Source organism: Lipotes vexillifer, unplaced genomic scaffold, assembly GCF_000442215.2.
Source record: "Lipotes vexillifer unplaced genomic scaffold, Lipotes_vexillifer_v1.1 scaffold382, whole genome shotgun sequence".
In the NCBI taxonomy this organism is placed as follows: Eukaryota; Metazoa; Chordata; class Mammalia; order Artiodactyla; family Lipotidae; genus Lipotes; species Lipotes vexillifer.
In genome coordinates, this window is record NW_006780611.1 from 9550898 (window position 1) to 9561073 (window position 10176).

Sequence of the window (10176 nt, forward strand, 5' to 3'; positions counted from 1 at the left end):
GCTTAGTTGCCCTGAGGGATGCGGGATCTTAGTTCCCCAACCAGAGATTGAACCCGCGTCCTCTGCATTGGAAGGTGGATTCTTAACCACTGGACCACCAGGGAAGTCCTGCATCTGATTTCATTCATAGGATAAATGCTCTAGGCCTTTAGCAGGGAACTCAGCAGAGCTCATCTACATGACACCTGAGCAGGAGGTGAAGGCTTGTGGTTGAAGGTGTGAGCTCTGCTGTATGATCTCAGGAAGTTACTTAATTCTTTTGAGACAATTTCCTTAACTATAAAATGGAGACATAAAAGAGTGCTTTCCTCAAAGGGTTGATTGGATGATCCGATGAAATAAAAGAATGTTCTGCCCTCAGTAAATGGCAGCTAATATCATTTCCCAAGGAATAATAAATGCCTCAAGAACATTAAAATAACCTCTGCGTTAGTATACTGCCACAAATATTTTTGGACCTTAGGTATAGAGTTGAGATACAAGGTAAGGATCTGTATTAGTTTCCTATAGCTGCAGTAAGAAATCACCAAAAACTTGGTGGCTTAAAACAACAGAAACTCACTCTGCCACAGTTCTGGAAACAGGAAGTCTGAAATCAGGTGTTGGCAGGGTTCGTTCCTCCTGGAGGGGCTGAGGGAAAAACTGTTTCATGCCTCTCTCCTAGCTTCCGGTGGCTATTGGCAACCCTTGGCATTCCTTGGCTAATCTGCTTCCCACTTCACATGGCCTTCTCTTCTGTGTTTCTCCTCCCTTTAGCTTCTCTTATAAACACACGTGTCATTGGGTCCCGCATCCAAATCCAGAATGATCTAATCTCAAGATCCTTAGTTCAAAGTGTCCTTTGCAAAGATCTTTTTCCCAAATAAGACCACATTCACAGGTTCTAGATAGACATATCTTTGGGGGACCACCATTCAACCAACTAGAAGACACATATTTATTTATTTTTCCATATAGTGAACCAATTTCTCCAACTCCATCTGCTAAATAGTTCCTGCTCTCCCCACTGGTTTGTGATGTCACATTTTCCATGTACCAACTTCCCATTTGTAGCCACAGCTTATGTCTGGGCTCTGCATTCTGTTCCAGTCATCTGCCTGTTTTTTTCTGCCACATTGTTTTTACTACTGTGATTTCATACTATGTCTTAGTATTTGGTAGAGCAAGTCTCCTACCTTGGCTCCATTTTTTTTTAAAATGCTTTAAAATTTTAAAGACCTTGATTTTCCATATACATCTTAGAATCACTTTATGAGTCCTCTCCCTTGCCCTCAAATCCCTTGAGATTTTTTTTTTTTTTTGCGGTACGCGGGCCTCTCACTGTTGTGGCCTCTCCCGTTGCGGAGCACAGGCTCCGGACGCGCAGGCTCAGCGGCCATGGCTCAGGGGCCCAGCCGCTCCGCGGCATGTGGGATCTTCCCGGACCGGGGCACGAACCCGTGTCCCCTGCATCGGCAGGCGGACTCTCAACCACTGCGCCACCAGGGAAGCCCGAGAGAATGTTTTTTAACAATGGTGTGAGCAATGGTCAGTCCCAGAATCCAAGAACAGGATGGGGTAGGATGGATGTGGAAGGTGGTAATCTATGAAAAAGTGTGTGTATTCGCCTGCAGCGAAGAGGCTGGAGTAGCTAGTTAGGGCAGCTTCTTGGCTGGCAGGCTCAGAAGTTAAGGCTTAATCCACGGAAAACAACAAGGGTTGGGGGTGGGCGTGGGGAGGGTCATGGGAAGTAACAAAAAGGGATTTGATTCTTAGAAAGATTTGGAGGGGCAAGCCTGGCGGCAGGGAGAGCCGCTAGGAGCCTCCTAGGACCTAGTTGACCCCGAGCCCAAGCAGACATCAGCAAGGGCGATTCATGCAGAGTCTGGGAAGCAGGGAGGGCCAGGGTCCGTGAGGCCGGGCAGCTGGACCCATGACCCTAGACGGTGAGGTGGTTCCGTCGTCTAAGACCTTCATAACCAAGCACGGGCCCCCACAGCCAGATTCTTGGAGGAGTAGCCGAGATGGGGCTTGAGGGAGGGGGGCCCGAAATCAGGAAGCATTAAAAGACAAGCTGGTACCGGGAAGCGGCTCTGGGTTGGAAGCCAGGAAACCAGGGTTCCTGTCATTCCTCTCCAACTTCGAGCTGGTGGAAGCGGTGCGACTCGTCCCACTTCTATGTGCCGGCAAAATGGCAACAACGCTGTGTGGGACGGAAGCGGGATACCACGTGGGAAAGAGCCTTGGAACTGAAGCCCCAACAGGGTTACTCAGTTCCAGAGGTTTCATATGAAACCTGCATTTCATATGAAAAGAGCCGACGTAGCCATTTTCCTTCACCATAACAGCCGTTTCATCAAATTTGGCTGCTGCCCAACGCCTCATGACAACTCTCTGCCGGCGAGTCCGAGGCTTTTCACTAATTTTGAACTCAGCCGCTCGCCGTAGAGCCTCTAAGTCCCGCCTACGAAACTGACGTCCCGGTCGGAACGTAAGCAAGGAGAGGACGAGCGTGCGTGGAAACGGCACCAAGTACCCGCCCCCCGCCCCGACGTCTGCCGCGGGCGCGCGCTCGCACGCCGGAAGGGGCGGAGCCAGACTGGGACTTATATATTGCGCGCCGAGAGTCGAACGATCTCTACTGGCAGCATCCGACGGCAGGATGGTAAGGGATATTATGGCGGACTTTTACTTGTCTGTCGCGACGGCATGAGTGAATCCGCGGCACATCCCCGCCATCTCGCCTCACCCGGCGCTGGGGTTCTGCTCTAGGAGCATGGGGCACTCAGCAGAATCCGCAGTCAGGTGTATTTTCTGGAAATGTCGAGGCCTGAGGTTGGCTTTGGGCCTGCCGGTCGGCTGACGAGAGGCCTTGCCATGGGAGCTGGGTTGGGGGCCCCGGGCCCGACAATCAAGCCATGGATTATTCCTAGATCTCGGCTTCAGCATTCGAGATCCGAGTCATGAGCACTTTCGCCAGGAGGACCTTGGGTGGGAGCGTTTGGCACTGTTGTGAAAGTGGGAGGTGCAGAAATCCAGGCCGCAGGCGGCAGGGGAGGCTTTGTGTATGGGTTGTTGAATCCTCATTCTGAAACGTTTGGGACGGTTGGTACAACTCCTTGGGCCTCTAGAGTTATCAGAAACCAGAGATGATGAACTTATTGACGGGCGGACAGAGACTGTGTGCTGATTGTCACGTTCTGATTTGGTTCTGTCGAGTTCTAGTGGCCTCCACTTGCCAGTTAGCTCCCGTTGGGAGCCTGAGGAACCTTTACTACCATTATCTGCCACCCAGCCGTTTGACCAGGAGTCCCTATTGTGGACAGAATGTTTATTGGAGTACAGTTGCTTTACAATGTTGTGTTAGTTTCTGCTGCACAACGTGAATCAGCTATACGTATACATATATCCCCATATTCCCTCCCTCTTGCGTCTCCCTCCCGCCCTCCCTATCCCATCCTAGGTCGTCACAAAGCACTGAGCTGATCTCCCTGTGCTATGCAGCAGCTTCCCACCAGCCGTGCATTTTACATTTGGTAGTGTGTATATGTCCATGCTACTCTCACTTCGTCCCAGCTCCCCACCCCCGTGTCCTCAAGTCCGTTCTATACGTCTGCGTCTTTATTCCTGCCCTGCCGCTAGGTTCATCAGTACTGTCTTTTCAAATTCCGTATACCTGCGTTGGCATACGGTATTTTTCTTTTTCTGACTTCATTCTGTATGACAGACTCTAGGTCCATCCACCTCATTACAAATAACTCAGTTTCGTTCCTTTTTATGGCTGAGTAACATTCCGTTGTATATACGTGCGTGGTCAGAATCTTAACTGACTCGCACATAAGGCTGCTTGTTAAGCAATTTTTAAGGCCATTACCTGGTGTGCCTTTGTTCTCTTTAGAGGAAAAGGTGGGTGGTTCATGTTCTTTAAATTATAGGGTGAGGGTTTGAGATACATGTTTAACTCATTTGGCTGAATAATGCCATTTAGATGTGTGATCCCGAAAAAAGTAAATCCAGCACATAAGCCTGTTACCTGGGTTGCTGGTGTGGATCCAGCATTGCTGGAAATCTTCTTAGAACCTAGGCCTCTGGGGATGAAGAGGCGTGAGCTACTTAGAAGGTGCTAACGTTGATTGATCATTTTCTCCTAGTCTCACAGGAAGTTCTCCGCTCCCAGGCATGGGTCCCTGGGCTTTCTGCCTCGGAAGCGCAGCAGCCGGCACCGTGGGAAGGTGAAGAGCTTCCCCAAGGATGACTCTTGCAAGCCCGTGCACCTCACAGCCTTCCTCGGCTACAAGGCTGGCATGACCCACATTGTGAGGGAGGTCGATAGGCCAGGGTCCAGTAAGTATATGCTGCATCTTCCCAGCTGATGGGAGGGTAGGAGTTGGGGGGAACTGACTAGATGGGGCCAAGCTCTCAGAGGAGAGCAGGCTTTGGAGAGATCAACAGAACCTTTAGATATCACAATGGAAATATATTTTAGGATCGATTAATGCTTCCAGGGTTCAGGTGCCTGGCACTGCTTGATTTAGGCAGAGGGATGTAATGGTGTAGGGGAGCGTGATGAGGAAATTTGTCAAGAGCTGCAGCACAGAGAAGTATGCTAACATGGGAGGTGGCAACCATTGAGGGTTAAATAGAGACTCCACTCACATTTTAGTGGCAGCACTGAACTGTGAGCCTCGCCTGAATGCTGCCCATGTTCCTGGGTTGTGAAGTTTGAAGTAGAAAAGGCACTAAGTAGAGCACACGGTGCTGGTGATTGAAATGCAGCAAATAGACAGTTAAGATGGTCCATGCTGAGGAATCACTACCTCACTATACTTAGCACTCCTGTATTTTCTAGGTAATAAGGAGTTTGTCTCTGGAGATGGTTATGATAAACCAGCACCAAAACCAGGCTGTTACTTGGCTGCATAGGGTCCAGATAGTTTTGTGCTGAAAAGGTCAGTACACACAGACTGAGCATTCAGCAGTGAGGGAGTTTGGGCTGCGATGCAGACTTCCCCACAAACCTTCCTGTCATTTGAAGCAACTTGCTTTGCTGGCCTGGAAGGGTACGTGACATTTTTCCAAAAGACAGCCCTCCTGCCGGGTACTTGAGGCAGCCCGCTCAGGTCTAACTGCCTGCTTCGTCTGCAGAGGTGAACAAGAAGGAAGTTGTGGAGGCTGTGACCATCGTGGAGACGCCGCCCATGGTCATTGTGGGCATTGTGGGCTATGTGGAAACACCTCGAGGCCTCCGGACCTTTAAGACCATCTTTGCTGAGCATATCAGTGATGAATGCAAAAGGCGCTTCTATAAGAACTGGTAAGGGAGCCGATGCCGCCCTCGCGCTGGGTTAGGCTGGCCAGGAGGGCCAGGGTGGGAGGAGCTGCTCTGGTGTCAGGTTTAGTTGCAGAACAGAGCAGAACAATTCTTTGCTGCGCTGGGAGCAGCATCCTGAGACGTTTCCTTCAGTGCTCACCTTAGTGGGTGCTACCTTGAGTCAGTTCAGTGTTTCCTGAGGTGCTGGCAAGTGTTGAGTCTACTTAGGAGCTGAGGGATAGCAGTAATGCCCCCAGACCCCACCACCCCCGGTGTGTGGTCTGGTTAATGGATAACCTGGAGCAAGAACTGGTGTGTCTGATCATATGTGACTTGCATCATTAACCTTGTGGACCTCTGCTCAGCTCCGCTCGGCTCTGCCCGATGAGCTCCATCCAGGCTCCGCTTGCCGGTGGAAAAGGCTCCTTGGAAGCCGGCAATGAGCCCCGTCCCCACACGGTGCCCGTGTCTTCCGCTCACCCCTTGGAGGGTGATGAAGGCTGGCACCTGGCCCCCTCCCCAACTCTGCTCTGCCCCTGAAGGCACAAATCTAAGAAGAAGGCCTTCACCAAATACTGCAAGAAGTGGCAGGATGTAGACGGCAAGAAGCAGCTGGAGAGGGACTTCAGCAGCATGAAGAAGTACTGCCAGGCCATCCGCGTCGTTGCCCACACCCAGGTGAGCGCCGTGGCGCTGCCCACGCCCACACCCAGGCGAGTGCAGCTGCCCGTCGTCCGCGGGCGCCGTGGCCTCCGTGACCACCTGTGGCCTTGGGGGGCTCGGTTATCTTCCGAGTTGATCTTCGGCTCACACTGGTTTTGTGTCGAGCCTCAGGATTTTAGGGATGCTAAGACTTTGAGGTTCTTATACTTACTTCCTGGTGGAGGAAGGGGTTGTTAAAAGCAACACAGTCCAGCCAGTGCCCTGCCTTGAGGCCTGGGTTCCTGGGGCCATTATTAAGGACAGTTGTCTGCTTGAGAAGGCATCCAGGCCTCCTCACATAGGGTTGTTTTTTTTTGTTGCCAGCAGAGGGCACTATGTCCCCGATGGTTCTTAATTAGGGAAAACAATATCCCATTTTAGGAGAACTGGTGGAAGGAACCGGTGAGTCATAACTAACGTTGTCTAGCGCCTAACTGAAAATAGTGTTGAGATGCCGGCTATTTGCACTTCAAACCTGACGTGTGAGCTGAATTAGCTCTTGGTTGTCTGGGTAGGAATGGGTGCCGCCTTTGCTGTCAGTCTGGGCGATTATCCTGGGTGTAGACCCATGATTCCTAAGTGATCAGTAGTCCTGTGTGGTTAGTGGTGACCAGATTACCATAGATTTGTGGTGTGTGTCCATTACTGAAGATGGGTCAGTAGGATAACACGGGACAGTTTTAAAATCTGTTTAGATCATTCCTTAATCACAGCTTGTACTCTTGCAGTGTTATGCTCCCAAAATAAGTGGCTTACTGATAGTTAACAGAGCAAGGTAGATGGCCAGGGTAAACCAGGCAGGTACCCCAAGGGAACTGGCCAAAAGTACAGTGATCAGGAACATTGGGCTGGTTGGTCCCAGGATCTAGTTAAATCAGCCTGTCTTAATGTGGGCGTGGTGTGTCTGTCAAGGATTAGCTTATTCTGACCTGATTCAGGCACCAGAATTGAAAGGGGAATGGTACCCAGTGGGGAGTCATAACACTGGAAAGCAGAACTGTTGCTGCCCAGCCTGAGTTCCTCTCACCTTGAAGCATCTGTTCCTTTTAGATGCGCCTGCTTCCTCTACGCCAGAAGAAGGCCCACCTCATGGAGATCCAGGTGAACGGAGGCACTGTGGCCGAAAAACTGGACTGGGCCCGAGAGAGGCTAGAGCAGCAGGTCCCTGTGAACCAAGTGTTTGGGCAGGATGAGATGATTGATGTCATTGGGGTGACCAAGGGCAAAGGCTACAAAGGTGAGCTTTGCAGTGGCCCACATTGCTGTGGTTAACCTGGGAGAGGAGTGTCAGGCCCAGCCGTTCTGTGATGAGGCCCTGGAATGAGTGCTGGCACAGCGCCCAAGTCAGACTGCGGAAGTATTCCTCGCTGCCTTCCTTCTGAGGACAGTGCTGTGGTCAGGTGGCTGGGGTAGCATGTGGGACCGGGCGTGACAGACATAATGCTTCGAGCACACTGCTGGGAGGCTTCCTGAATGCTCTCAAGTGATCATGATCACGTGCTAGTAGGGCTGATTCTCCAAGGCCTATTCTTGTTTGCTGATTATAAATCAAGGGTTGTGTCTCAGCTGGTATTCAAGCTTGTATGGAGATAGAAGAAGGGAGAGGACATGGCAGTTGTGTGTTGCATTGCATGTTCTGTGGACAGAGTACCACAAACTGTTGTTGGGCATTCACAGCAGGAAAGGGCCAATGGCATGGGTGCCAGGCACCCCAGTAATAGCATGTGTCTATTCCAGGGGTCACCAGCCGTTGGCACACCAAGAAGCTGCCCCGTAAGACCCACCGAGGGCTGCGAAAGGTTGCCTGTATTGGGGCATGGCATCCTGCACGGGTGGCCTTCTCTGTGGCTCGGGCTGGGCAGAAAGGCTACCATCACCGCACCGAGATCAACAAGAAGGTGAGGTGCCCGACGGGGTCCTGTGGAGGCCTTAACCCTGGGAGGGGCAGGGTGGTCCCAATATTGGGAATTGGGGTTTCCGGTCCCTGTCAACATTGGTCCATTTGTGGTGGAGCACCCCGTGGACTTAGTTGCTCACGTCTGGTGGCACATTGCTGACTCTTGGGTGTCGTGATAGTAAAGTGCCATCCTTGAAGGTGGTTCTGGTGCAGCTGACCCTTGGCGGGGCTGAGGATATGAGCTTTGTCTACCCTCTCCTGTTCCATGGTGTTTGGTGAAGCCTCATCCATTGTCTCACTGGATGGCATTGTTTTCAGTTCAGGCCCAGCCACCTTTTCTTTGCTCCGAGCCTGGGACGCCCCTTCACTAGGGCCGAGGTCATAGCTGCTTTCCCAGAGCCCTTTGTAGACTAGCCCACCCCCAAGATGGATCATTTGTCCCTAATGGCTGTCCTTGCTTCCAGCCAGCTCCAGAGGCCTCTGAGCTGTCTCCGCCCAGTTTTCTTGTTCTCAAGTATTTATGCTCATTTCCTCCTTCAGATCTACAAGATTGGCCAGGGCTATCTCATCAAGGATGGCAAACTGATCAAGAACAATGCCTCTACTGATTACGATCTGTCTGACAAGAGTATCAATCCTCTGGTGAGTAATGGGAGCTGCCCATGCAAAGCCTCAGATATCTGGTCTGGGGTGGGGTGGATTTCCAGTTCCAGGCCTCCCCTATGGGGCTGGGGCCATTTTTACAGCCAGTTAACTGGACCCCTGCACAGCATCCAGCTGTCTCTCCACCCTTTGTCATTGGTGGCGGGGAGACTGGCTGGTGAGGAGTGGGGTGGCAGGCCCAGCTGTTCAGTGATGACTCCCTGGAATGAGCGCTGGGTGCGGCGCCCGAGTCAGACTGCGGAAGTATTCCTCGCTGCCTTCCTTCTGAGAACAGCTCCGGTCAGGTGGTGGGACCACCAGGACCTGCGGGGGCGGGGGATGTCGTGTGCTCCGTCAGACCTGTCTCCAGCCCCATGCTTGATCTGTGCTGACCTTTAATGGCCTTCCTCCGTCCCAGGGTGGCTTTGTCCACTACGGTGAAGTGACCAATGACTTTGTCATGCTCAAAGGCTGTGTGGTGGGAACCAAGAAGCGAGTGCTCACCCTTCGCAAGGTGAGGCTGGAGGAGGGGGCGCTGAGCTCTGTTTGGGGGTTGGGAGGGAAGGTGGGGAGGGATGCTACTCTTGACTTTGAAGGCCCGGGAGGAGGGAATTCCATATCTGGCCTGGCCCAGCTGTTTGCTTCTGTTCTTAAGTGTATTCTCATCTGCCTGGTGGCAGGAGGAAGCCCCTTGGTAGTGGCTGGATGGTGGTGTTTGGAGCGGGTGGGTGTCCTGATTCCAGGACTGATTTAGATGGAGTTGACCTCTGCCCTCTTAAGGTGAGGGACCTACGAACAAAGGTGGTACAGAGAAAGGCGTGACGCTGTACCCTTGCTCTCTCGGTCCACAGTCCTTGCTGGTGCAGACCAAACGGCGGGCCCTGGAGAAGATTGACCTCAAGTTTATTGACACCACCTCCAAGTTTGGCCATGGCCGCTTCCAGACTGCAGAGGAGAAGAAAGCGTTCATGGTGAGCACCTACCTCTCCGCCCTCGGGCTGGGCTGGGCGTGGCTTTCAGCTGCTGTCACCCGTCAGCCTGCCCATCCGGTGCTGATGCAGAGGGGGCCGCCTTGTGCCTGTGTGTGCCCCGGGCTGTGGAGACCAGCCCGGAATCTGATCGCACTGCGGTCGTAACTGCCTTCTATCTCTAACCTTGCCTGCTGCATTTCTCTCCACAGGGACCACTTAAGAAGGACCGAATTGCAAAGGAAGAAGGGCCCTAACGTCAGAACAGATTATACGGCTGGTAGGATCTCAATAAAGTTATTTTCCAGTGACATACATCTGCCTCCCTCGGCCCTCATGCGCCCAGGGGCGTGCTGTCCCCCCAACCTCTTTGGTCGCCTCTTTCCCCTACCACTTGCCGGGCCCCATGCTTGGAGCAGACTAGGTGAAGCGGGAGGCGAGAGCCAGGCAGCCTGGTCTGCCGTGCACTGTACAGCCAGCCTGGGGAGTGAGCTCCGTGAAATGTTTGTCACAGGGCGGGAGGCTGGGTCTCTCCTGTAGAAGTTGTGTGTGTACAGCTTGGAAGCAGGCAGCGAGGATCCGGCGTCGCTGGTGCCCATGGGCGCGGCAGGACAGACCCTGGCTCTCTGCTGAGTGAGTGTGCAGGTACCTAATTTAGTCACTAGTCCATGCAGGAG

General features: G+C 52.5%; 1 protein-coding gene across 1 annotated transcript; it reads left to right on the forward strand.

Annotated features, from left to right (window-relative positions):
• The first annotated feature begins 2593 nt into the window (after positions 1-2593).
• On the forward strand, positions 2594-9810 carry RPL3 (ribosomal protein L3). The gene is made up of 10 exons (XM_007454002.1): positions 2594-2644; positions 4131-4323; positions 5125-5293; positions 5833-5968; positions 7043-7229; positions 7730-7890; positions 8430-8531; positions 8950-9045; positions 9383-9502; positions 9712-9810. The coding sequence occupies exons 1-10, from the start codon at positions 2642-2644 to the stop codon at positions 9754-9756; spliced, it is 1212 nt and encodes a 403-aa protein (XP_007454064.1). The 5' UTR covers positions 2594-2641; the 3' UTR covers positions 9757-9810.
• The last annotated feature ends 366 nt before the right edge of the window (positions 9811-10176 follow it).

What these genes read in the sequence shown, in the direction of transcription:
- RPL3 (XM_007454002.1), top strand. An exon ending in GCGTCGTTGCCCACACCCAG is followed by an intron (nt 5,969 to 7,042) that starts GTGAGCGCCGTG and finishes TGTTCCTTTTAG; the next exon opens with ATGCGCCTGCTTCCTCTACG. An exon ending in AGGAGAAGAAAGCGTTCATG is followed by an intron (nt 9,503 to 9,711) that starts GTGAGCACCTAC and finishes TTCTCTCCACAG; the next exon opens with GGACCACTTAAGAAGGACCG.